Here is a 27,974-nt window from a genome sequence, read left to right as displayed (position 1 = left end):
GAAGGGGCGTGGCTCCTCCAAGCTCCTGTACCTTCACAGAGACTCCACACAGAAAGGTGAGCTTCGTTCAAGGTATTTAATGAGACACAGGTGAACCTGAGGAGCAGCTGACCATCAGCTGACCACTCACATGTACAAAACTAATGAAAATATCTACATTCACAAACACCAACCTGTCCACGAGGCCCCGCCCACCGCCCGCTTCCGGGCTCTGGAGGCAGGGCAGAAACACCGGCGGGCTAGGTTCTTTCAAAATAAAATTAAAGAACACCAGTACAGTTCCTTTGTCGTCCTTTGAGTAGACTCCCATGAGAGTCCCATGATGCTTTGCAGCAGTCAGTCCATTCATTCAGAGCAGTGACGAAGAACTGCCCCTGCTGTGGGGGTGGGGGGTGGGGGGGTGTCAGGGAAATCCCGTACAGAGAGAGAGAGAGAAACAGGTCATCATAAGAGCAGCATGTGACATCAGCACCCAATAATCAATAACCAATAACGCTGCGTACCTGTGCGTCTACAGTTTGAGCTCATTGGCGATCTTGGAGGCGATGTTCTTGAAGGCGATGGATGTTCCTGAAATCCTTTTGAAGCGGACTCCGTTGAGGGAGAGCCGGGGCAGCTTGCACACCTCCATCTCCCATTGGACGAGGCTGTCGGCATGGCCGTCTCCGTGGACGCAGAGCAACAGGAAGTGCTCGCGCTGCTCATAGTCGCAGCTGTTGGCATCGAGGACCTTCCTGATCTCACGCATCATCTCGAGAGGCTCCATGGATGACGTGGTCTTCATGCTCCACGTGAACCTCAGCGAGCGAGGCTTCGAGTCCTTCAGGTGAGGAGCGGCGGGAGAACCAGGCTCCTCCTTCAGCTCCGATGACACGTTACGGCTGCAGACAGACAGACGGACAGCGTCAGGGGGAATCCCGCCTCTCTGCTGCAGCTCATTTATCATCGGTTCATTGTGTCAGCTGACAAACACACTGCTCTCTGATTGGACAGCCTCTGTGTTTATCATCAACCCTCCAAACACAACAAAGAGAATTATGACAACCAGAAACACCTGTCTGACTCACCTGGACCCTTCAGCTCTGCCGTTCCTCTCAACCTCTGAGCGGCCTCTGCCGCAGGAAACACGGAAGGGAGAGAGAAAGGATGGAAGGGAGGGAGGGAGGAAAGGGAAGAAAGAGGGAGGAGGAGAAGCGGAGTTAGCTGCAGCAGAGGAAGAAAACACTGGTGTCTCTGACAGGGTTCAGACCTGGTTCCGTTTAAACTCAGCTGTGAGGCAGGTTGTGAAGGTTATTCCGCCCCCTATCTGTACAGCAGACTGTTGCAGCCACTCTCTAAAAACAGCTCCTGGCTCGCTGTGACATACCTGCGTGTGAATTTGGAGGTGAGCTTGGAGAACAGGTTGGTGGAACCTCTGGCCCGTGATTGGGCGAGTGGCGCAGCATCATGTGACAAGGTGGGGGAAGCAGGGGGGCCGTTGTAAGTGGCGGTGCGTCTCTCTCGGAGCTGACCGCCGTGGAATGTGCTGCGACTCGCCGTGCCCCGAGGAAACCGCAGCCGATCGGGAGGGGTCGCGCCGCTGCGGACGCTGTGAGTGGAAGCTCCGCCCCCTGACCGCTGGGTGGGTGTGGTCACTGAGCTGTGAGGAGGGCAGCAGAGGCTGTTAGAGACGAAGTGCATGAATCAGCGATCGCGACTCACCTGAGCGACTGTACCTGCTGTCTCTGCCGTTGAGGACTGCAGCGTGGCGTTCTGTGGAGCTGCACACATACGTGTTCCTCCTCGTCATGCTGGACGACCCGCCCTGCCACACAGAACCAATCAGGAAATACGAAGAACAACAAGAACATGCCAGAAACAGTCGCTGTGTTCCCATTCAGTGTCTCAGATAATAATCAATAAATAATCAGTACCCAGTAAGTAATAATCAATAACTGAGACCCAAGCAGGCAGACAGCAGGGCCTAGCTTAAAAAAAAAACACTGCACAAACTGATCTACAGGCGGCGCTGCTGCTTCACACCTGCATCCACCCTTCTCTACCTTCCACCCAGGTGCACTCACAGGGGGCGTGGCTGAAGTCTTCCTCCTTTCAGGGATGTTGGCCAAGTTGGGGTTGTTGGTGCTCCCCAGCAGAGGACTCCCCGCCTCCACAGGACTGGACTTCCTGTTCTGACCTCCTCCTTCCGGGTTCGCCTCGCCCTCTGCTGACGCGGTGGCCTGACTCCTAGTGGGAGGAGCCACGGAGACAGGACACACTAAAGAGGAGAGGAGGGGTTAGCGTGGCTTGGGTCGGAGCTTGGTTCTGGTCCAGGTGAGGGTGGGGGTGGGGGTGTGTACCTTGGTCGCTGTATCTCCTCTGTTTGGAGGAGGTGGAGCGCAGGGGGGCGAGATGAGCCGGAGACTGGCTGCTGCTGGACGGCCGGGCTTTGAGCAGGGAGGAGTCGCTCGCCTCCGCCTGCAACACAAATGCAGTTGCACCTGTGTTACACCTGCTACACCTGCCGACTTCACCTGCTGTCACCGTGGTAACCTCTCACCTCAGTGGCCTTGCGTCCCAGCAGCAGGTAGGTGGCTGTGATGTCATCATACTTCATCTTGGAGAGCGAATCATTGATCGCCTCTCTGGAGTAACCCATCCCCACCATCAGGTCTGACAGATCAATATACTGATCAATACTGTGATCAATACACACAGTCAGAGTGTATGTGTGTGCGTGTGTGTGTGTGTACCGATCCTCTGTTGGTCTCTGATGTCCAGCTCCGGCTCGATGAAGGGCTTCAGCTCCTCTTCGTCAGAGCTGCTGTTGATCCATCGATCCTTCATGATTTGCTGAAGAAGAAACATCCACACAACATTCAGGTGACCTTCAGGTGAAAACAATAAGCCCAGCTGTACAGCTGCTGTACTGATGGTCAGTTGGTTCAGCATTGATGACATATTGATGATGTATTGCTGCAGTAATTGATTATGTATTGAAGGGTCAGTATTTATAAACTGTATTACTGCTGTATTGATTATTTATTACTTTTCAAAATGACAGGCACTGCAGCGACTGTTCCTTCAGTCAGAAATTTGTGCCTTTATTTTGGTAGGATTTCAGAAGTGTAACTTTATCTCTTCAAAATAGAACTTTGTTTCAGAGTCGGACTCGAGGGCGGCCGAGTGAGGCAGGAAGGTCAGAGGTCACACTAGCAGTCAAGGAGCCTGAGCAGGAGCAAAGTGACCGCACACACTGTCCATTATGGATAAAATCAGTGTGTAAACTAGAGCTCTGAGGCTTTTTCATCACCATATGTCGAGAAGAGGAAATGTACATCATTCTGAATATGTTGCAATGACCCACTGACACAGTCTGTGCCCACAGCCACAAACACCGGTGACATTAAAACACTAATTAGGCACACAGACCACAGGGAGCAGCCCCCACAGCTGAAAGCATCCATGCTCGATGTTCATGCGATCATATCTACGGCGTGACACGGATCCGGATATACAGTGGTCCCAGTTACAGGCTCTTCCAGTCCATCACAGAGCCAAATGAGACGGATGCCTCTGATGAGCCGAGACCTCAGCGGGCTCGTGGGTGAGCTCACATAATTACAGACTTCAGGTGCGGTCATGTGGCCCCAGCTCAGGCTCCTCAAAGGCCGGGACGTCCACCTCTGACCTTTCACCTTCCTCGACTGTGAGGAGTTATTTCAGTGTTCAGACCTGCTTCCTCCATCTGTTTATGAAATTAAAGACATTTTTACGTGCAAATAAAAACAGTATCATCACATCCTCAATTAAAAAACAGACAATTAGCTGCAACACGTTTCTGTCTTTCAACACCAGAACGCTGCTTTAATGATTCCTGATGGAGTGCTTTACCTCTGGGTGCAGGTGATGAGGAGATAAGCTGGCAGTGTGTATGAATGCAGCAGCCCTAGGCTCAGTGATGCTGCGTACTATGTTTGTGTCATGTATACTGGCAAAGTCGCACAAAGCTTATGAACATCGAACTCGAGCAGTCACGAGCGCACTCCGGCAGACTCACAACATCCTACTGGATGTAGGCAGACTGCTGGCTTACTTGTGGTTCCTAGGATACTTAAGAGTAGAATGGGAGGCAGAGCCTTCAGCTTTCAGGCCCCTCTTCTGTGGAACCAGCTCCCAGTTTGGATTCAGGAGACAGACACCCTCTCTATTTTTAAGATTAGGCTTAAAACTTTCCTTTATGATCAAGCTTATAGTTAGGGCTGGATCAGGTGACCCTGAACCCTCCTATTGTCACCAAGTGCTTGTTCATAGGCGGTTGTTTGGACTGTTTGTTTTCTCTGTATTATTGTAGGGTCTTTTCTTTACAGTATGACAGGGATGTCAAACAGCTGTGCTAGCCCAGCTAAGGAAACAACCATTCAAGCAACCGGTACCAACATCTTTCTGGCAAACCCCCGATCCATCGTCCACACGGCTGGAGCTGCTGCTGGAAACCGACCGCTTCATTCAGAACTGCTGCGTGTTAATGGTCACAGAGACGTGGCTACATCACTTCATCCTGGATGCTACAGTGTAGCTAGCGGGCCGTACCATCCTTGGGTAAGAACAGAGGCGATGGGCTGTGTAACAGATAATAGGACCACAGACACCCACTGTTCCCCTGACACTCGTCTGCAGACCCTTTTTTCTACCAAGGGAGCTAACCATAGTGACCATCACAGCAGTGCACCGAATGCTAACCCTCTCCTTTATGATGCTGTCAACAGACGACAGCAAGCCCAGCCTGATGGAGCTCAGATAACTGCTGGTGACCTCAGTCAGACATGTTTAAAGACAGTCCACCCCAAATTTGTACATTATGTAACACACTGGGGCGAGTTTATTCTAACTTGAAGCACAGAGTCCAGAAACCACAATCAGTCCTACAGAGAGCGTGCAGCAATGCCGCTCTGATAACTCTCATGCGGTGTGGAAGGGGTTAAAACATCTAACCAACCACAACAGTCCTGTGACCACCAGCCCAGAGACCTCACTGTGGAGGAAATAAAGAATTCCATTGTCTCCTTCAGGAACAGGCAGTGAGCCGTGTTCAGGACTGTGAACATGAAGAAAGCTGCTGGGCCTGATGGAGCCCGTGCTCACCGGCTCTCAGCAGTCTTCACTTAGATCTTCAGCCTTCCCGACACACGTCACATTCCCACCACGCCTCAAGTCAGCCACTGGAATCCCCATCACAAAAACTCACATCCACAGTCTGAGTGAGTACGCGGCAGTAGTGCTCCTGTCACAACATGCCAAAGCCCGCCTTCCTCCTGGCTTTGCACAGAGGGGAAACAGATCCACTGCTGATGCCCTCCATACCACTCTAAGCCACTTAGAGCTCTCAGGGACGTCAGCCACTCCACTCAGTCTCTGTGGTACAGCAGCCCAACACGGTGCAGAGGGCAGTACGGACAGCAGGAAAAATCACTGACCGCCTTCTTCCCTCGCCTGATGACATCACCGGCTCTTGCCTTTCCAGAGAGAAGAGGCTCATCAGCCCCTCTGGAAGAAGATGCAGGAGCAGCAGACTGAAAAACAGCTTCTTCCCATGGGCCATCAGGCTACTCAAAACCCACAATACACCTGAAGCAGTCACTGAACACTGCTGATCCCAGTGCAGTATCGACCTGCACTGCAAAGCACAACAGTCAAAATACCTGTATTATAGCCATCTATTCCACTTCCTACCTATGCTACTGTTAAAGGGTTATTACCTATTTATTTATCGTTTTTATTTAGCACAGTGGTTAGCTCTGCTGCCTCACAGCTGGAAGGCCCTGGGTTCGACTCCACCATCTGGCCGGGCCTTTCTGCATGGAGTTTGTTCTCCCCGTGTCTGCGTGGGTTCTCTGGCTTCCTCCCACAGTCCACAGACATACAGTCAGTGGGGTTAGGTTACCTGGTGAATCTAAACTGCCCACAGGTGTGAGTGGTTGTCTGTCTCTCTGTGTTAGCCCTGCGACAGGCTGGAGACCTGTACAGGTGTACCCTGTGACAGCTGAGGTAGTGGAAGAAAATATTCTTCTTCATTACTCTTTTATTCTAATAGTATGACTGTTTATGCTTGTATGCACCAAATTCAGCAGTGCTCCCAATCTCATTGTCTGTCTGTGCTTACAGTGACAATAAAGTTTATCGCGTGCAGACTTTACCTCCAGCGTTCCTCTCTTGCCCGGGTTCAGCACCAGGAAGCGTTTCAGCAGGTTCTCGCAGTCTGTCGACATGTAGAAGGGGATTCGATATTTCCCTCGCAGCACACGCTCCCTCAGCTCCTGCACACACACACACACACACACACACACACACACACACACACACACACACACACACACACACACACACACACACACACACACACACACACACACACACACACATCACCAACATGACCTGGTGCTGCAGGACATCTTCAACCCTCCCTGCTCCTCACCTTCAGGTTCTGCCCGTCAAACGGCAGAGAACCACTGACCAGAGTGTAAAGAATCACCCCGAGACTCCACACGTCCACCTCCGGACCGTCATACTTCTTACCCTGAAACAAACACATGCACAATATACATCACAAATACACACACTCTGTACTCTGCAGCTTCACAGTAAGCCACGCATACGCCACGGACACCTGCGTGTATACCTGGAAGAGTTCAGGTGCAGCGTATGGAGGAGACCCACAGAAGGTGTCCAGTTTTCCTCCCACAGTGAACTCGTTGCTGAATCCAAAGTCTGCGATCTTTATGTTCATGTCGGCGTCCAGGAGAAGGTTCTCCGCCTGCAGGAGGAGAAGGAACGCCTCATTAGGAACATGTGCACACCTGTTTTTGCCTACAATCAGAGAGGGACATGTGACGTAAACCCACTGCAGACAGATTTGTTTCTCTAAAACATGTTAAGAACTCCTCGATGCTCCGACACACGCAGCATGCTGAATGTTCAGCCTGTGTGTGTGTGTGTGTGTGTGTGTGTGTGTGTGTGAGAGAGGAACTGATATCTGGTCAGTTCAGAGGCCTCCACTCGCTCATAAAGCCTACCTTAGTTTCTCCTTGGTCCCTGCTGCTAACTCTAATGGAGCTACTACAGCTTACTGTGAGAGGACAAACAGAAGCGAGTGAGTGCCCCCTACTCTAACTACATGTTGTAGTAATACAAGTGCACTATAACAACAACGAGACAATTTTAACAGCAGCTTTACAGAAATAATCTGGGGCTTTTCTGTGAAACTACAGACTGTATATGAAAGATGGAAACAACTGCCGTAAGATCCGTGTCAGTGCGCTGACCTTGGACGAGAGGTCATCACACTGAACTATATTATCATAAAAACCAGCAGTGAAATGAATAAAGCCTGCAGTGGGACAAAGAGACGCTCTGGAATCAAACCGAACTGAACAAATATATAAACTGCAATAACGCCGGGCTCAGCTTGAAGCCTCGAGCATTTTCACCGTCACCATCTTGGTGTCCTTAAACTGGATGTGACCATTGAGGGGCATCACATTAGCCCCGCCTTAATTCCTCCCCTGCTTCCTGGTCCTCTGTGACTAACAGGACCATGATCCCCAGAACGAACTTCATGTTTCACTCAGTGAGATCTGAAAGCAGCGACTGAGACCATCAACTCATCAGGAAAGAGTTCACCGAGCTCAGACATCAGCTGAGCAGGAGACACTTCTATACAATCAGACCAGAACACTCGCCCCCTGCTGGATGTTAGGAACAATGCAGTTCTAAGGAGCTGCTTCCAATATTCTCAGTTTGATAACCTGTAAACAGGAAATAGAAGACTTTTAAAGAATATCGTCTTCAGCCACTTTCAGATTTGAAGGTGACTTTTTGTCCCAGAGACCCCTTAAAATAAAGTTATTCCTTTAAATCAATTCAATTTTATCTACATAGCATCAAATCACAAGGTGCTTTATACAGTAAGGTAAAGACCCTACAATATTACAGAGAAAACAGCAGAACCAGGCTCAGGGAGGGGCAGTCACCTGCTGAGGGGGGGCTGAGGGGAGGGAGACAGAGATTAATAATAAGTAATGATTAAATGCAGAGTGGGGTAAAAACAGAGTGCATCATGGGAACCCCCCAGCAGCCTAGGCCTATAGCAGCATAATTAAGGGAGGGTTCAGGGTCACCTGATCCAGCCCTAACTATAAGCTTTATCATAAAGGACAGTTTTAAGCCTAATCTTAAAAATAGAGAGGGTGTCTGTCTCCTGAATCCAAGCTGGAAGCTGTTTCCACAGAAGAGGGGCCTGAAAGCTGAAGGCTCTGCCTCCCATTCTACTCTTAAGTATCCTAGGAACCACAAGTAAGCCAGCAGTCTGAGAGAGAAGTGCTCTGTTGGGGTGATATGGTACTATGAGGTCTTTGAGATAAGATGGTGCCTGATTATTCAAGACCTTGTATGTGAGGAGAAGGATTTTAAATTCTATTCTAGATTTAACAGGGAGCCAATGAAGAGAAGCCAATATGGGACAGATGTGTAGTTTTATCTGAATTTAGAAGCAGGAAATTAGAGGTCATCCAGGCCTTAATGTCTTTAAGACATTCCTGCAGTTTAACTAATTGATGTGTGTCATCTGGCTTCATTGATAAATAAAGCTGAGTATCATCTGCATAACAATGAAAATTGATGCAGTGCTTTCTAATAATACTGCCTAAGGGAAGCATGTATAATGTAAATAAAATTGGTCCTAGCACAGAACCCTGTGGAACTCCATAATTAACCTTAGTGTGTGAAGAAGACTCCCCATTTACATGAACAAATTGGAGTCTATGAGATAAATATGATTCAAACCACTGCAGTGGGGGTGTCAGAATAACTGCCCTGAGGCGTCAGGATGGCTGCTGAAGGCTGTTACCTTGAGGTCTCGGTGAACGATGTGCTTCTGATGGCAGTACTGGACTGCAGACATAATCTGTGGAAACACAAAGTGATGCTGAAACACTGGGGTATCATAGGAAGGTGGTACTGCTGATGTGATTCTATGGTAACAGCAGTGTGTGTTACCTGTCTAAATTTAGCTCTAGCCTCCTTCTCCTTCATCCGTCCGTGAGCTACAAGGTAGTCGAACACTTCACCTGTATACACACACACACACACACACACACACAGACACACACACACACGTTAGAGGTTACGTCTGCCCCAGACTCTGACTGGTTTAAAGTGTATGAAGAACTGACCTCCACTGGCATACTCCATCACAAGGTACAGAGTCTTCTCTGTCTCAATCACCTCGAACAGCTTAACTACACACAAACACAGGAGAGACATATCCATCAGTTGGAACAGTGTGTGAAGAGGATCAGCTGATCTGCAGCTCTTTAACACGGAACAGTAACGTCGGGTGATTTTTCACCCGTATGAACGTGATGGTCTAAATCTCATCTGAACCTGATGTTTCAGTGCAGGTTTCCTGACGGTGCCCACTGGATCAAATCCAGCTCCGTCTGAGCTGCCTTTCTTCTGAGTGATGTTAGCTGACCTGATCTCAGTGTAGCAGTTTTCTGGCTGGCCTCTCTAACATTTTCTAAATCCTGTGTGAAGCCACCACATTTTAGTTTCTGTCCTTCGTGGAGCTGGAGCCGGTCGCTGGTGATGCTACTGATTAGTGGAGCTAACGCCAGCCAGTGAAGAGAGCCGCTGAAGCCCTCAGAGCAGAAACTGTCTGTGAAGCTGCAGTCTGAATGGGTCACACCCATCCAAGCATGTCCATATGAAACTAAGCTAAGTGCTTTTATTGTCTAACATTCACACACATTCACACTCCAACACTTGCATCGGAGAGCAACTTGGGATTCATTATCTTGCCCAAGGATACTTTGGCATGCAGCCTGGAGCAGCCAGAATTGAACCGCCAACCTTCCGATCAGTAGGTGACCTGCTCTACCTCCTGAGCTCCTAAACAGAAGGTGTCACGAATCAGCCCGATGAAAGCAGACGGGCGCCCAACGTCAGCAATCAGAATCTCTTAAACAACATCTCAGCCTAGCGTGGCTCCACCGCTCACACTTTCATCTGTTTAATGTTAAAGAACTACAAACATGGCGTCTGAGCATCAGGCTGCCTGTGACTTCTCGCATGGCTTTACCTGTTCAGACAGGTGTTGTGATGAAGTGAGGAGTTACTCACCGATGTTGGGGTGATTTAAGATCTTCATTATTCGGACCTCCCTGTAGAGCTGAGACACACAGACAGGAAACAGACACCGTCAGTAAGGAAACAAACAGGAAGCACCTCCCCCCAACAGGCCTGAAGGAGCAGTACAGACACATTTACCGTCGGTGCTGCTCCGTGGCTTTGTCCAGTATTATTCAGGAGTTGTTCATTTATGGCTCTCTTCTGTGGGTCATTAGTTGTGGATTTTAATCATTTTTATGCAGAAATAAGTTAAAAAACAGAAATGAAGCCTGAAACTTCCTGTTTCAGTGATGAAAGAAGAAGCATCTGAGCGACTGATCATTGCTTGTAGCACTTTAACCAAACAGCCTTCTGCTGCCTCACCACACCACAAGCCCAGGAGCTGCAGAAAGGACTCCTGATGAATTCAACAGCACAGAGATACACGACTGCGGTCAGCTGAGGCTACGTCAGGGTCGTTCCATCTCAAACCATCTCAGATCAGCCTGAAAAAGTAAAGGTGCTCTTCTTCATATGAGTTATGATTGAGCTCCCTGCTGCGAGCTCCTGTGGCTCTGTGAATACAGACTCTGAGGAGCGGGGCTCGGGTGAGCACAGACTCCAAACCAGCTGAACGCGTCACACACTGAACAGCAGCAGGGTCACCTGCATTCCTTCAGGTGAGTCTCAGCGGTGCATCAGGAGTCTTTGTTTCACATTCCTGCTCACACAAACCTCAAACATCTCTCTGCTTCAGCTGACACACATGAATGTGACTATTTCTAAAGCAGTCCTTATTTATTAGTTATTATTATTATTATTATCATTACTTAATTCTAATTTCTGCTTTCATCAACACATGAGTCTGGGTCCACGCAGTGCCCGAGCTCACTGAACTTACTTCCTGTCCTGTTTAACTGGTCAATACTGCAGTGAGATGGGTGCTCACCTTCTGCAGGCTGCTGGGGTTCAGCTGGGTCTTATCAATGATCTTGATGGCTACCTGTCAAGACACACACAGGTGATCAGTACTCTGTTGGGTTGGGGGTATTTCCCAGCAGCCCCTGGGCATGCATCTCACCTCCCGTCCCGTCGGGATGTGTCGAGCCAGCTTCACTTTGGCAAAGTTTCCCTTTCCGATGGTTTTCAGCAACCGGTAGTTTCCCACATGCGGCGACTCGTCTGCACCGGACGACGAGGATATTTTACAGCGTGCGGAGCGAACGGAGCGGGACGGCACCTCGCTGCGCCCGTCATCCACTGAGGCAAGCTGGGGAAGAAGCACACAGTTATCACGGAGTGATTTACGTGTTCCTGAAACTGTCCCAACTCAAAGTAAGGAAGTTAAAGTGTTCATGTTCCACATGCTGTGGACTCGAGACATACGCTCTAACGCATCTGACGGAAACACAGGTGATGAAGAACAAACGTGACAAACAACCGCTGCAGGGCTCAGGAGAGGATTTAACCCTGAGGTGGATTCATCAGAGTCTAACAGCACGACTTCACCTGCAGCACCGACTCTACACCACGCTCCCCCAGAACTGACATCACTGAACCTGCATCACTGCGCTCGCTGACATCACTGCACTTGCTGCACTATAAAACAACCACACAAAAATGCTTCAGGTGGTGCAGCTGTGGAGAATCCCACTTGTTCACCTGGAACTGTGTTTGCTGAAATAATCGGAGACACGGCCGATCTCGGCCTCTTCACTCTCAGCTGCAGGTCAGCAAATACACCAAGATTTTGTTTTCCTGTAAACTTTAAACAGGTGAATTTATGTGTTTTTCCTGGTAAATCTACAAGTTTAAGTGAGTATATTTGTGTGGGGTCATAAATTAATGATTGCAAATAAATACATTTGTGTTGTTTTCTTAGTACATTTACAGCTTTAATCTTGTAAAGTTTGTTTAATTATAAAGTTTCAAACACCTGAGCCTCGTCTCAGAGTATTAACCTCCTTATTTTCCCTTTATTGGTTTAACATGCAGTCGTAGCTTCTCTGAAACACAAGGGGGACTACATAACAAACACACAACAGCATAAAGGACAAAATGACAGCATCAGTCCAGCACACAACCGGCGTCTCCACAGAAAGCAGCAGAACCAGGATCTGCCGGCTCCGCTGACCGCTGTCAGTGTGCTACAATCAAACAAGTGTTCAGATTACTGCAGTCACTTCACTCCAGCAGCTTATTTAGATTTTAACTGTAAACAAGCGGACAAATAAACGCAGGTTTAGAGCACATCAACATAGAGACCTCTTATTGTTGTTGGTTTGTTTACTAACTTTTGCAAACTCTCTGATGACGCACACACACGCGCGCGCGCTCACTCACACTCACGTGCTCGGCGTCCCGCTCGTTCACGGTGGGCAGCGGGGTCCTGGCGGACATGTTCCCGGGTCAGAGTGAGCGAGGGTCGGTGGGTTCTGTCATGAAGCCCCCGCTCCGCTCCAGAACACCTGCGTGAACCTGAGCCCGGGTTTAACTGAGCAGGTTCCCACCCAACATCACCGTCCCCGGTCCTGACTACAGGCCCGGCGGGTTATCTGTCCCGGCTAGGCTCGGCACGGCTTCTTTTCCGGCAGTCTGTAACCGACATCGACCCAAACGGAACCGGAGCAGCAGTTCCTCTTTGCTGGCGGCTAGCCTGCTAGCTGCCCGGCAGAACCGGGTGTGCGTGTGTGCGGGATCAGACCCCGTCCGGATGCGTCTGCTGGCCTCTGGTTCGGTGATACGGAGTTGGTTTGGTCAACGCGGCACCGCTTCGGTTCGGTCCGGTCAGCGTCTCCTCATCCCCTTCGGGTAGGTTCCCCGTTAGCCGCTACACTAGCCTAGCCGGAGCCAAGATGGAGGACTAACCCAGCCCAGCGCGCTGACGGGATGTGACGTCAGAGACAGCGTGCGACGGGATTGGTTAGCAGGGCAAACCGGCGGCGTTTGTTGTTGCTAGGGTGACTGCAGAGAATCCGGATGGAGGCCTCCAGCGGTAAGAGGTTATCCAGGGGTGAATCCGTGTAAAGACGGGAAAAGTCCGAATAACCGACTGATCGGTCACAAATTCATTTTATCAGTTTTAAGAGAGATTTAGCGCGAGGGTGATAATACTGTAACTAAGATTATGACAGCTACGTACACACACACACAAACTGTTTTTAGTTTTAGTCCACTAAAGTATAAAGGGTAAAATGTAGATGCTTTTTCTCCAGTTCCCCTGAATCATTTAAGTCATTATATACACTTAGACGAAATGAAACATTTAAGATAAGATAAGATAAGATAAGATAAAACTTTAATGATCCCACGACGGGGAAATTTGTGCATTACAGCAGCTCAATACAGAGAAAAAATGAAAAGGATGAGTAAGAACAAATAACTAAACTAAAAACTAAAATTCAATAGAATAAAATAAACTAGCAAAAAACTATACACATATACATAAGCACTATATACATAAATATATATATCAGTGTCAATACCCACATTTACATATACACACATATACACACACGTCAAAACACTATATAAAGATATCAAAAATATTATATACATTTGTAGCCGGTAAGGTACACAGCATACACGGTATGCATTATATGGGTGAGTGTAATAAATAAAATGTATCTGGACTGTATGGATAAAGTGATGGCAGTGGAGGTAAAGTGTCCAAGTGACTCAAGACATTATGAAGTGTTGTACAGTCTAACTACTGTTGGGATGAATGACTGTGAAAGCGCTCCTTCCTGCAGCGAGGATGTTTCAGTCTCTGACTGAAGGAGCTGCTCAGCTCACCCACGGTCTCATGCAGAGGGTGATGGGGGTTGTCCATGATGGATGTCAGCTTTGCTAACATCCTCCTCTCACCCACTACCATCACAGACTCCAGAGGACATCCCAACACAGAGCTAGACCTCCGCACCAGTTTGTCGATCCTGCTCCTGTCCCTTTCGGTGCATCCACCCCCCCAGCAGGCCACTGCGTAGAAAAGGGCAGATGCTACCACTGAGTCATAAAAAGTCTTTAACAGAGTCCTGCAGACACCAAAGGACCTCAGTCTCCTCAGCAGGTGGAGTCGACTCTGGCCCTTCTTATACAGGACATCTGTGTTTGTAGTCCAGTCCAACTTGTTATTGAGATGAACACCCAGGTACTTGTAGGAGACCACTGTCTCAATGTCCTTTCCCTGGATGTTCACCAGTGCTGTAGGGGGTGGCTTCCTCCTGAAGTCTATGATCATCTCCTTCGTCTTGCTGGCGTTGATTTGGAGTGCGTTGTTCTCACACCAGCCGACAAAGTCACTGATGACCCCCCTGTATTCCTGGTCGTTCCCATCTGATACGCATCCGATGATGGCCGTATCATCTGAGAACTTCTGTAGGTGGCAATGGTCTGAATTGTACCTGAAATCTGAGGTGTACAGACTGAACAGGAAGGGTGAGAGGCCCGTGCCCTGTGACGCCCCCATGCTGCAGACTACCACATCAGACACACAGTCATGGCACCTCACATACTGTGGTCTGTTGGTGAGGTAGTTGATGATCCATGCTACCTGTCCACTCCGGCTCCCTCCATCTTCCCTCTCAACAGTGCAGGCTGGATGGTGTTGAAAGCACTGGAGAAGTCAAAGAACATGACCCTCACAGTGTTCCCCACCTGCTCTTGGTGAGAGAGGGATCTTTGCAGCAGGTAGATGACGGCATCGTCCACCCCGATGCCAGGCTGGTAGGCGAACTGCAGGGGGTCCAGCGCTGAGCTCACCAGTGGGCGGAGGTGGTGCAGGATGAGCCTCTCCATGGTCTTCATCAGGTGAGAAGTCAGGGCCACAGGTCTGTAGTGGTTGGACTCCCTGGGATGTGCGATCTTTGGCACTGGAACTATGCAGGAAGTCTTCCACAGTTCAGGAACCCTCTCCAGATTAAAGCTCAGGTTGAAGATGTGCAGGACCACCTGACAGAGCTGGTCTTCACAATCCCTGAGCAGTCTGGAGCTGATTCCATCTGGACCCGCTGCCTTCCTGATCTTCGTCTTCCTGAGCTGACTACTCACCTGATCAGATGTGAGGTGGATGTGAGGCTGGGTTTGGGTGGTTGATGGGGCTGGCTCCGCTGTGGGTGAGGGTGAGGAGAGCGTAGGCAATGATGGCATTGCACCAGGAGAGAGGGGGGTCAGCATAGGGAAGGGGGCAGATGGGAGCTGAGGGGTGGGGGAGGTGGTCAACGACCCACAGTCAAATCTATTGAAAAACAGATTCAAGTCATTAGCCCACCCCCGGTCAGCAGACACTGTGGCTCCTCCATTGTCCTCAAAGTGGCCAGAGATTTTTTTCATGTTTCTCCAGACTTCTCGGACTTTGTTATGTTGGAGCTGTTCCTCCATCTTCCTCCTGAAGCTCTCTTTGCCTCTCCAGATCTTGTATTTTACATCCTTTTGCACTGTCCTCAGTTCCTCCTTGTCTCCAGATCTGAAGGCCCTCTTCTTCTTATTCAGCAGGGCCTTCAGCTCTGGGGTCACCCACGGTTTATTGTTGGAGAAGCACCGTACCTTCTTGGTTGGCACAGTGTTCTCCACACAGAAGTTCATGTAGTCTGTGATGCAGTGGGTGAGGGCGTCGATGTCCTCACCGTGAGGCCTGCAGAGTTCCTGCCAGTCTGTAGATTCAAAACAGTCTCTCAGGGCCTCACTGCAGTCCTCAGACCACAGTCTTATTGACCAGTTATGGAATATTATTGTTTGAAAGACAAATACACACACAAACAGATTTAACAGGTAACATCTTTATTTACATGACCTTGGTTATTGAGCATAACAATAATAATATATTGATGTTGAGTAAGCCTGCTCTGCTTATAAAACATATGCATTGTTCATAACAAATCGCATATAAAACTGGGTACCATAAAAGCAGCAGTGCCATTAGTGCAAAAATAAACACTAAACATATAACAAAACAGCTGATGTATTAATAAGTTAGTATTGACAGGTTAATTAATTTAACAGGTGAAATTCTCAAAAACATTCAAAAACCTCTCATTGCCCGTTGCTCCGTCTAGCTCCCTCTGGATTCTCTCGTCTGTCACCAAGCACAGAAACGTCTGCAACTCCTCATTCGACCACGGTGGAGTTGGTGTGCGTGCCTCCAGTTTCTTGCTGTTGGGTTTTAAAAATGGCAGGCTTGATTCTGGTGAAGGAGTCGCTCTCATGACTCCGCTAGTGACAACACTCCCTGGCCAATCAGTGGCATGCTGTTCTTTGACATCACATTTTCGGATCGCCTTGGATCGCTAGGAACCCCGACTGGGTGGGTACTGAAAAAGTACCTGGTACCTGGACCTAATAGAAAAGCCTACAAACCGGACCAAGTCGAGTTGAGCCATGCTGAGTAGGTACTAGTGGAAACGTGGCATTAGTTCCATTGTGAGTAGCAACAGTTCACAGGCTAGTAGGGGAGAGTGGGGTAAGATGAGCCACTTTTTACTTTTTTGGTTCTACAGACAAAAGTAGATGACACAGGAGTGCAGTGAAAACATCAATTTATAATTTGGATTGTTGTCTAACAAATGAAATTATAAGAATGAATCTATAACAAACAGCTTTGGAAATATGACATCACAAATAAAAGCTTTCCAGTGGCTCAGTTTGCCCCGAGCACAGGGTAAGTTGAACCAGTTCACAGGGTAAAGTGACCCGTCTATTTTTCCCAGTATTAAAACAGACATTAAAAAAAAAAAAGAAATTCCAGACAAAGCCATTTAAATTGAACTGAAACAACACAAAACCAGCTGGGTATGGTTTGATTTTCTTTTATTTACCACTGATAAACAGTGACTTTAAGGTGAGGGTGCAAATGGTCCGTGTACTTTGCGAGCAATGGATTTTTGTTTAGCAATTTTGTTTTTTAATTTATAAAAAACAAACGGAAAACAAAAAAATGAACTGTTATCTGATTTAATTTAAGTGCTTAAAAAAATTAAATTCTGGATATTAAATCTGGTGTGGAAATTTTATTTATCATTTTGTGGTGAATTTTATACATTCTTAGCATAATAGCTCTTCTGCAATGTGACAAAATATGGCTGACAGTTATTGGCTTTTGGCCATAACCTTTAGCTCACTTTGCCCCATAGCAGCCATTTTGGACAAAATGGTCCAGTTTAGCTAATAAGTCTAATCTTTAACAAAAAGATTGACATGGTTTTATAGTTTGGGAATCCACCAATATATACCATGGATAATAATACCTTAAAATAAATTTATCTTGATATAATTTTCGTTGAACATGAAATGCTAAAAATTTACTTTGACAAGGAAAAATTGGTTATTTGTGGAAAAATCTTACCATTTGTCACATGTACTCCTGCCTTTTTCAGTATGATTGAAATGATGTTTGCCACCTGAAAGCAAGGTCACATGACCCTAGACAAGCATAGTTGCTAATATGCTGTACAGAGGGTGGCTCATCTTACCCCACTGTCCCCTGTGGTCTTCGCAGGTTTGGATCAAATTTGTGCAAGTGTGTGTTTCATTGGATGGCTACCCGGCTTGTCCAGCCTTTCCAAATAAGCCAAAGTAGTTATGATTTGCATGATTTCCTAACTTGTGCCTGCTTTTCTGAAAACTGATTGGATGTCATACTTGCCAAACATTTTTGTCTCATTTTTATTCATTGACAAAAGTGTCAGTTTTGTCTTAGTTTTTATCCTTTCATGGAGTATTTATTAGTTATCGTCTTGTTTTTGTCATGAAGAAAAGGTTGCTGAAAATGAACACTGATGTGGCCTCAGCTCAGCCTGACAGTGGAGAACAAATGACTTCCTGTGTATTTATACTCTCAGAGGGCGCCAATTCTGAGAGGCTACCAGGAGTTTTATAGGAAAATACAGAAAAAAACTGATTCAAGTACAGCTAAAAATCAGTGTTCAGTTCAGTTCAATTTTATTTATATAGCACTAAATCACAATAACAATCGGCCCAAAGGTGCTTTATATTATACCAGGCGTCGGCAACCCGCGGCTCATTCAGGCTTAATCTGCGGCTCTGTGCGGCTGGCAGAAGTAAATTATAAGAATCCAATTGAAGTGCATTTTATTTTTGTCAGTTCGGTTTTTGTTGTAGTTTTAAATTAGAACATTATTGTGAGCTTGAAATATTAAAATAAAATCATTTTATTTATTTATTTTAGTTTCTCAATAGATGCGTCACTCCTGGTAGCCGCCACCAACTTCCGCATGTATTTGCGGCTCTCACTGTTTTGTTTTTACGTGGAAACCGGGTTCAAATGGCTCTTTCCGTATTACAGGTTGCCGACCCCTGTATTATACGGTAATGACCCAACAAGGAAACCCAACAGTCAAAATGACCCCCTATGAGCAGCACTTGCTGACAGTGGGAAGGAAAAACTCCCTTTAACAGGAAGAAACCTCCATCAGAACCAGGCTCAGGGAGGGGGGGTCATCTGCTGAGGGGGGAGAGACAGAGATTAATAATAACTAATGATTAAATGCAGAGTGAAGTATAAACAGAGTGAAAAAAGCTGATTCTAAGATTAAGATTAAGATTAAGATAGTGTTTATTTGTCACATGCACAGTTATACACAGTACAATGCACAGTGAAATGTATTTTGTACCTGCAACCATATATACACACACATATAAATAAGAAGAATAAAAATGAAAAAAAAGTAATTCACACTATACACTATACTCTATATACTATACACTATACACACTTTTTTAAATTATAATATTTAATATTATATAATATTATAATATTCTGTGCTGTGAAATGCCTTAAAACCAGACTGGAACACCTCAAGAATCCCATGCATGTCTAAAAAACATTGAGGCTGAAGAAGAACCACTTTCTCTAAAATCTTAGAAATAAAAGGGAGCTTAGAAATTGGGCAAAAATTGGAGAGGACTGAGATGTCAAGATTTGTTTTCTAATCTAAGGCTGCACCACTGCTTGCTTGAAATACAAGGGAACAACACCAGAGCCAAGGCTACTTGAATATTGGGCCTGATAATGTCCCAAACTTCCTTGAATAAGCGAGTTGGGATGATATCAGTGGGACAGGCTGAGGCCTTTAAATTGGCAAAGATTTTCTTAAGAAAAGGCTGGGACAGTCGGAGCCAAGATGGTTGCTCGGGTCGTAATAATCTTATCCACAAAATAGTGGAGAAAGTTTTCACAAGAGGCTGAAGGAACATTAGAAGATGTGTATTGGAGGGTTTAAGATAGGAGTTAATTGTACTAACCAGGACACGAGGTTTGCAAGAATTAGTCAAAATAATATCAGGAAAATGCTTAGTCTATTCAGCCTTTACAGTTCTCTGATAATTTTGCCAACTTTCCTTGAGTACATCATGAAACACCTGTAGCTTATCCTTCTTCCATTGGGTTCTGCTTTCCTGCATTTAGTAGAGAATTAGTAGAGAATGTCATTTAACTGTACAAGGTCTGACAGCCTGGAGGAAAATGTATACCTAAATATCTAATGTTGCCTGACTGCAGTGAGGTGGCCATGGTGTTCTGAAAATTATAATTCAGAGGCAAAACTGTTGATTTACTCCAGCTGATGGAGTAGTCTGATACAGATGAGAACTTATCTATAAGTGTGATTGTCTTCAGAAGAGTCATTTGTGAGTTCCCAAGGAAAAGTAATACATCATCAGCATAAAGGCGTATCTTATGGTCTGTGTTTTCTGTTTGAATTCCTTTAATATCTACAGTTTGTCAGATTGCTGTGGCTCAATGAAAATGACATAAGGGGACATACCTAGGTATACATATATACACTTATTTATACATAAACACATATATACCCTCATTCCCTGTTATCCCAGGGGCGTGGATCTAGAGGTAAACAGGGAAAGTCCCAGGGGACCCGGGCCATTCACAGCCCACCTGGAGGTCAGGAGACCTGCAGCCACACATCTCAATAACATCCACAATCACACCCCAGAAGAGGAAGGAGGGAGACCCCAGACAGAGAGGTCACTGTGAGTGAGAAACAGCATTTCTGTCACAAGGTAGAAGCTTTTGGCAAAGTGACTTTTATATATTCATTTTTTATCAAGGTAAAAACTGTCTGACATTAAAAATGTCTTTTTAAACAGAAATCTGGCTCAGAAGGCTGCAGAAATCACAACAAATATAACATCACAATTATATAAAGATATTTGAAGTGGCCAAAAAGCTCTGGATTGATTATAATGTAGGTACAATAACACAGACTCCTAAAGATGGTTGAAAAACAGGTTATTTCTGCGTTTTATATAAAAGCCCTTCATAAATCATGTTGACTGCACTCTGTTTACCAATATAAGCAAAGACATTACACATAAAAACACACAGAAACATCAGGATCACTTTTTTGGCAGACGATCACTTTTTGGCACAACACCGGCAGCTGTTGATGTAACTAATAAACTTGTAATCTAACTTAGTTACTTTTAAAATGAAGTAATCAGCAAAGTAACTAAGTTACTTTTTAAAGCAGTAATCAGTAATTGGATTACTTTTTCAGGGTAACTATACCATCACTGCTCGGGGGTTACAAGGACAGATGTCTGTAAGCTGTGCTTGCTGTACTTCAGCATCTTAGCTAGCGCTACTGAAGAGGAGTGAAAATAAAGGGCGTTACATGTTGCAGGTCATTTTAAATGCAATGTTTCTAAATGCTCAACAAATATCAGCAAACACACAAAGTGTTTGTGTGCAGTTTGTCACACAGTGTGTCTGCTAGCTAAAAAACTGAGAATGAGAGAGAAGTTCACTCAGAGCTGGAGAACGAGGAAGCAGAGAGGTTAGAGTTAAAGGGAAGGACTGCTCAGTGACACCTGATAAACTGGAAATTTAAAGCCTACATTTAAAAAAAATCAGATATTGATCTGTGTATGATGTGAAGTTATGATTTTTCATATTGTGAAATGTCCTGTAAAAAACTGAGGTACACTAACTTTGTGTTATTCAAAGATTGTATGAAAATACTGCAGTTTAGTGCAGGATAAACAGGTCAGTGTGCTGTACTGTATTTACAGTAAAGCTCTGTGTTGCTGCACAGAGGCTGTGTTCATGGTCAGAGTTACAGGTTACATCAGTGCAGCAGAGCTGAGTTTGAATCAAAGCTGCTGATGCTGAGATTCATTCACTGAATCCAGCATTTCCACAGCGTGTATGCTGTCAGTGTAGGGCAGGGGTCTCAAACTCCAGGCCTCGCGGGCCGGTGTCCTGCAGGTTTTAGATGTGTCTCTGCTTCAACACACCTGGAGGAAGGCCTGCAGCCTCCACCCCGCCCTCCTCCTGCTTCTTCCTCACTGCATTCTTGGTAGGAGGGCCTAAGGATGCAGGAGAGGAGCTGAGGAAACACCAATGCAGAAATGAGATATTTTAGATTTTAGTCTGTAATGGGTTGTAGTGGAAGGCTGCAGATGCTCAAACATCTGGTAACAGACCGGAGTGGTCCGAGTCACAGAGTTCGCGCTGCTCTGAAGGAGAGGGATTCCAGGATGTGACCAACATCTGGAGCTCTTCTGATAGCCTCAAACTAGTGATGGCCTGATGAAGCTTCATCTCTCCAGGCTCTTTTTGTAGAATAACTTCTGTGGTTTTTGAGGAAACTCTTCCACGTGGTGCTGAGGAGGCTGGGCTGAACAAGGATCGCCTGTACAGGCTGGATACGCGCAGCCCTGCCCGGATGTAGAGGAGGTGCAGCAGCTGCCAACATGAATGAAAACAAAGCTTGAATATTATAGTAGTGACGCAGCTCAGTGTCGCCCTGCAGGGAAACCGGAGAAACTCCAACACGAACACGTCTTTAATTTTTCTGTATACTCTTAAATCTCGCCAACACTCCAGCGCGGCTTCAGACGTCACCTGTGACGTCACCCGCCACGCAAGCGTCGATACGCGCTTTATAACAGACTTCCTGCGTGTCTGACAGAAGCCTCGGCACAGCAGTGTCGTCACTAGCCGAACCCGTGAAGCAGGGAGGCAGCAGTTACCTGTCCACAGGTGTGTGTTCAGGACTTGTACTGCGGGACAAACGGTGAGCTCACAGGAAGATGTTTACTTCCTGTTTCTGAGCCGTGAACGGTAACGGGGACACACCTGCCGGGCCTTCCTCACAGGAACCAGTGAGCGCGCACACACGGTCACTCAGCCTATGAGGAGTCCGCGCACTCCGCGTGTGTGGCTTCAGTCAGTTAACGTTACGGTTAATTTACATTTCTACACCTGAGCCAGGTGAGTTATTCCACAGGAGCACGAGCTCCACAGAGCTGTTTACAGCCAGTCAGTGAAGAACATCCTCCTCCTCCATGTCCGCCTTCACTACACCCATGGACCTCCTCCTCCTTCTCCTGCCTGCAGCTCCGGCTTCACGCTCCCTCCTCTGCGCATGTGCAGTTAGCAGTTAGGCTGATACCCGTGATGAGTTCAAGAGGTCACACCAACAAAGTGTTTGTGGAAGTTAGTGGAACGATGTGGTTGAGCTGAAACTCGTGTTAATTATGCTCACAGGAGCAGGCTCAGTACCTGTAAACACAGGTGTGTTTCCAGCTCGGCAGCTTCAGCTCAGCGCTGCTCATTTTGCTCCTCTTCTGTTTTTGAGTGAATGTCTGAAACCTGCATTCGTCTGCATGTTTCTGCACTGTGTGGAAGCAAAGGCTACGCTCACACCGTTATTATTATTATCCACTATCATCACACATCATGATCATTTTTGTTTATGAATTCAGTAATAAACTCCAAGTTTGTGATTGACAGACAGCTGATCTGATAATGATGAATCCCTTTGGGTGTTTTTCCCTCTTGAACACACGGTGGCGCTGCTGGACTGTTTAAAGGGTCAGTGCAGACTAGAGTTCAGGTGCTTTCACAATCAGAATCAGAAGGCTTTATTGCCATATGGGTGAACAGGTTCACAACATTAGGAACATTAGGATTTCAGACTCAAAATCAGAATATTTTATTAATAATTTTGTTACAATTCAAATATAAATATGAAAGATCAAAAATGCAAACTCTTTATATAAAAATAAGGTGCAGCACAAGGTTAAATGGCGTGCTGTACAATATAGCCCAGATCTTACAAGTGAAAAGGGTCCAGGTGTGGTGGGAATGAGGGGGCAGTAAAACTACAAAAGCACTACATATAACATGAGTACAGTGCAGTTCACAGCTGAGCTCTGATGTTCCCACAGGGCAAAGATGGAGATGCAGGTGAAGCACCAGCTGCTGGAGATGCTGCAGGATTTGAGAGAGAAGGAGCTGAAATCGTTCCAGTGGTATCTTCAGGATCCTGGGTTACTGGAAGGTTTCCCCCCTGTCAGAATAAAGGACCCAGAGACCGCAAACAGAATGGAAGTGGTGGATTTGATGGTCCAACAATATCCACTGGATGATGCTGTGAGAGTGACGAATCTGATCATGAAGAGGATCAAGAAGAATAAAAGTGAGTGAGTCAGGAGAAAACAGCTGGTGCAGGACAGACACAGCAGCCTCACAGTTATTCTGCTTCAGCTTCTGTTTTTCATTAAATTAATATCTATCACAGTGTTGTGTTGAATTTTGTAACAACTGAACATATATGGTAGAGGTGACGTGGGGATCAGGAGATCCAGAGGAGCAGAAAAGAAACTGTTTTGGGTCACAGGTGTCGACATGCAGTTGTGTCCATATTTACTCTGTGTGTGTGTGTCTGTGCGGGCGTGTGGGTGTGTGTAAATGCATAAATATGTAAAGGCCTCAGAAAGGGGAAAAAGATGCTGCCGTATATGGTGGTGTGAAGCACACTGTATGACTCTGTTTCCCATGCTGCACTGTGAGCAGATGTTGGTGGTGACGTGTTTGTTGTGTTCTGTGAATGAGTTTGTGTTGGACGAGCTGCAGGTTACTGTTTGCTGTCCAAAGATGTGGAGTGAGGGGGGGTGGGTGGGTCATTATTAGTTTGAATAATTGAGAGTTTTTATGATCTTTGAGTTATTGAGGCTTAATGGTGTTGTTGATGCCCATTTTGCCTCTAATGATTGATTTGATTTGCATGGATTGAAAAGTCTGCTGGGGTATAATTCCAAATCTCTGAACTAAACTTCTTAAAGGATAAAAAGGGATTGGTGTGAAAGAGGTGATGAAGCTGAGGAATCCCTTCCTGTTCCCATGTGTGATGGTGAATCAGGGTCTTGTGAAGGTGGGAGTCTGGATTGTGCCAAATGGAGCAGAGTTAGTGTTTTCACCAGGCTGTGAGCTGCATTTTCATGGTTCTTCAGTAAAGTGTTGAGAAAAGGTAAATCTGCCAGTGTGAGCGGTTTTCTGTGTAAAGGCTGATTTTATGTTGTGAGTTCATGGTTTAAATTTCTTGGATTGTCTTATCTTTTTCATTGCTACATCCAGTGGGTCTCTGAAAACAGTTAAGAAAAGCACGAGGAGCCTCTCTTTGATGCATTTCTTCCTCTCGGGTCAAGCTCCAACAGAATGTGTTGATCTGTCAAAGGAGCATCAACCAATGAACCTCAGGGTGACATCCACCACCTCAGAGGCGAGCTGTCATCTTACCGACTTTTCCAGTCAATAGTAGAGGACACTTAAGAGCTCGATGTTTGGAAACTAGTTACAAATTTTTGAAGTGAGCACAGTATACATAATTTTATATAAAGTTCGATTCAAAATTCTTTCATGTCAAGTCAATTCAGTTTTTATAAAGCACTGTTTAGCACAGTCATCTTGATGGCAAAAAGTGGCAACATTAGAGAGAAAATTCCTGTGAACAGCACTTGGTGACAGAAACACTCCCTTTGAACAAAAAATCAGGCTCAGGGAGGGGCAATCATCTGCTGAGGGGGGAGAGAGACAGAGATTAATAACAACTAATGATTAAATGCAGAGTGGGGTATAAACAGAGTGAAAACAGGTTAACCCCCCAGCAGCCTAGGCCTATAGCAGCATAACTAAGGGAGGGTTCAGGGTCACCTGATCCAGCCCTAACTATAAGCTTGATCATAAAGGAAAGTTTTAATCCTAATCTTAAAAATAGAGAGGGTGTCTGTCTCCTGAATCCAAGCTGGAAGCTGGTTCCACAGAAGAGGGGCCTGAAAGCTGAAGGCTCTGCCTCCCATTCTACAAGTCTAATTTCTGACACTCCCAGAAATATATGTGCATGATTTGCTTTTATATTTCCACACATTTTCCAACATGGGAGGAGAGATCTCATTTGTTTACTCTTTATCTTGGGTGTAATGAAAAATGTAGTGAGATTTTTCCACCCAAACTCTCTCCAGACTCTGGAGTTTGTTGCTGTGCTCTGATTTATACATATATCCTGCCATTCTTTGGGTGATATTTCCATTTTGGTTTCTTTTTCCCAGTTTTATATATATATATATATATATATATATATGGTTGATGCTGGTGTATTTTCTCTTAAAGTTTTATATAGTGATGCTATTTCCTTGAATTGCATCCCTTTGTAGGTTTTAATCACCCGACTAAGTAAACCATGTAATGTTTGAGGGCTTTGTATTGTTCTTAGGAAATAATCTCTGAGCTGAGGATATCGAAAAAAGTGAGTGTTCTCCAGTTGATATCTTCCTCTTAATGCCTCAAAGCTCATTATCTTTCCATCCTTAATTATAGTACAAATAGGTACCAGAATGTCTTAAATGACTTGATATCCTCAAATGTCCTGGAGGCCTATACCTGAGAAGGTTGGCATTTCCTCCTCCACCCGTTGGTCTTGCTTGCTGCCCTCGGTCTCAGACATGCCAGCACCGTGGCCCAGAGTCCGTTTGGATTTTTTCATGAATTCTTTGATATTACTTTGTCTTCTTGATCTTCTCCCACCTTTCATTACACTCCTGTTTTGTTTTACAGTTACATTTAATTCTATTGTGGGTTTTTTTTCGATTGTTGATCGGGAGCTGTTGACTTAAGCTGTCATCTTCTTGGTGTGTCCAAACCAACCATCTGGTTCATTTTTAAAAACAAGGTTGGCACTGAGCAGCTCAGCAACACCAAAAGGCACGTTTTCAGTATTCTCTGTTCCCTGTTAGGTTTTCTTTCCTCTTCTGTCACAGTATTTGCTGTGGAACTGCTGAACAAGGTCATGGACTTCCGGCTTACCGATTTTGTGAGTCCACCATTTTTTCTCACAGTGATTTTGTAGTCCAAGTTCAGTTATGCTGAAGTTACAAATTTTAACCCCCCCCCCCCCCCTCTGTCTGTGGAGCTATAATAATGAGGAATTCAGACCAAAGCATTGCAGTTCTACTTTACACAGACCACAAGTGAATGATTTACATATGAAAAGGAAGGATTTAAAAGCACGATATGTGCCCTTTAGAACACCAATTCTCAACTACAGTTACCACAGGGTGCTTTATATTGAATCTGAAGACCCTACAGTCGTGGCCAAAAGTTTAGAGAATGGCATAAATATTGGTTTTCACAAAGTTGCTGGTTCAGTGTTTTTTTGATCTTTTAGTCAAATGTTTCTATGGTATACTGAAACGCTTGTCAACAACTAATGACAAGCGTTTCATAAGTTTCAAAGACTTTTATTTACAGTTACATTAGTTTATGCAATAAATCAATATTTGCAGCTTTGGTCCTTCCTTTTCAAGACCCCTGCAATTCACCCTGGCATGCTGTCAATCAACTTCTGGGCCAAATCCTGACTAACAGCAGCCATTCCTGCATAATCAGTGCTTAGTGTTTGCCAGAATTTGTGGGGTTTTGTTTGTCAATGCGCCCTTTTTTTTTTTCTCTTCCTGCTCTCGACGGAGACAGTCGCGCCTTTCTCTCTCCTGCCCTCCCCTTCTAGCCTGCTTTGCTGAAAGTGCCTCTCTTACACATCAGTCGAATAAGAAACAACATGGATCTGGCAAACTGGGCCCTAAACACCATGGATCGTATTTTCTCCAATGAGATCGGGGAAAGGGGAACCCGCATGTCCTAGTGGACCAGACCCGGTTGGACACGTCCTGGATTCGTGGGGCATGTGTAGACCTCTGTGTCTCTCAGCGCTGTGGGTCGAGGACGTGGAAGACGTATACATATTCGGCTACTTGGTAACAGGATCTCTTCTGTCTGGGTTTGAAGGATACCTGATTTACCGGGAAATTAAGAAAATCTGGGCAGCAGTTCGGCGTCTGCAGAGTCAGCAGAACCAGATGGATGGGCTATGCAGAACCGTTCAGACTCAGACTCAGAGCCTGTTGCACCTGAGATGCAAGCTGGATGCGTAGTCCAGCTGTGAATGTGCTCGCAGGCGAAAGATCTGGAGATAAAGTTCGGTTCAGCATAGCAAAGACGGTAACTGCAATTTGGACCATTGGATTTACTGTATGGATTCCCCAGTTAAACTGAAGGCTGTTGAAAAAATAACAAGCAGCCTGCTCCAAAACAACATTTGCATTATCAGGAATTCGGCTCCCTAGCCGGCCTTGAGGCTGGTAATCATGGCTGGATCTGGCATACCAGGCCTGCTGACGTCCATCATTATCAGCGAACTGTTGTGGCTGGGAGCCGGGACCTGGCTCCATGATGCCCTGACCCTCTCGTCTCCGTTGGCATCCCGTCCCCTCCCTCCCTGCCAACCATATGGCTATCCCGGCTTTAAATGTGTGATATGCTTAGCTAAGGTGTTTTTTTGGACCCTGGTACGGTGCTCGTACCAGATGATTTTTTTTTTTAACCTAACTACCCTATTATGTGTTTGTTTTCTTTTTCTTCTTAAAGGTAGCGCTGCATTAAGGCTGCATGACCTCAGACACCTGTCTTCCCTGTTTGTTTTGTTGGTTGTATTTCTTGGATGGGTGTTCTGGAACGT

General features: G+C 46.0%; 2 protein-coding genes across 3 annotated transcripts in view; one reads left to right on the top strand and one right to left on the bottom strand.

Moving 5' to 3' along the window:
• LOC115774033 (NACHT, LRR and PYD domains-containing protein 12-like) overlaps positions 1 to 27,974 on the top strand; it is a 196,026-nt gene that overhangs the window by 138,109 nt on the left and 29,943 nt on the right. The window lies entirely within an intron of this gene.
• Positions 63 to 13,041, bottom strand: LOC115774193 (MAP/microtubule affinity-regulating kinase 3-like). Of its 2 annotated transcripts, XM_030721346.1 has the most exons (19): positions 12,496 to 13,040; positions 11,228 to 11,416; positions 11,096 to 11,149; positions 10,159 to 10,207; positions 9,210 to 9,275; positions 9,034 to 9,104; positions 8,885 to 8,941; positions 6,659 to 6,793; positions 6,455 to 6,556; positions 6,177 to 6,296; positions 2,733 to 2,832; positions 2,540 to 2,652; positions 2,340 to 2,457; positions 2,064 to 2,257; positions 1,716 to 1,804; positions 1,367 to 1,639; positions 1,068 to 1,112; positions 504 to 881; positions 63 to 377 (listed from the first exon to the last, which is right to left on the bottom strand). In XM_030721346.1, exons 1-18 carry the CDS (start codon positions 12,544 to 12,546, stop codon positions 512 to 514), a joined length of 2,196 nt encoding a protein of 731 aa, XP_030577206.1. In that variant the 5' UTR covers positions 12,547 to 13,040; the 3' UTR covers positions 63 to 377; positions 504 to 511. The 2 variants fall into 2 exon arrangements, with proteins under 2 accessions (XP_030577206.1, XP_030577205.1); XM_030721345.1 differs by lacking the exons at positions 63 to 377; positions 504 to 881 and having other exon boundaries at positions 1,100 to 1,639; positions 12,490 to 13,041.

This window comes from Archocentrus centrarchus, chromosome 24, assembly GCF_007364275.1.
Source record: "Archocentrus centrarchus isolate MPI-CPG fArcCen1 chromosome 24, fArcCen1, whole genome shotgun sequence".
In the NCBI taxonomy this organism is placed as follows: Eukaryota; Metazoa; Chordata; class Actinopteri; order Cichliformes; family Cichlidae; genus Archocentrus; species Archocentrus centrarchus.
This window is presented reverse-complemented; position numbering and strand designations above follow the sequence as displayed.

Bases quoted from the DNA above. Each gene is read 5' to 3' on its own strand.
- LOC115774193 (XM_030721346.1), bottom strand. From the start codon at position 12,546: ATGTCCGCCAGGACCCCGCTGCCCACCGTGAACGAGCGGGACGCCGAG. The intron at 11,417-12,495 runs GTGAGTGTGAGT...CTTCTTCCCCAG, and splicing joins ACGAGCGGGACGCCGAGCAC to CTTGCCTCAGTGGATGACGG. The intron at 10,208-11,095 runs GTGAGCACCCAT...TGTGTGTCTCAG, and splicing joins ACCCCAGCAGCCTGCAGAAG to CTCTACAGGGAGGTCCGAAT.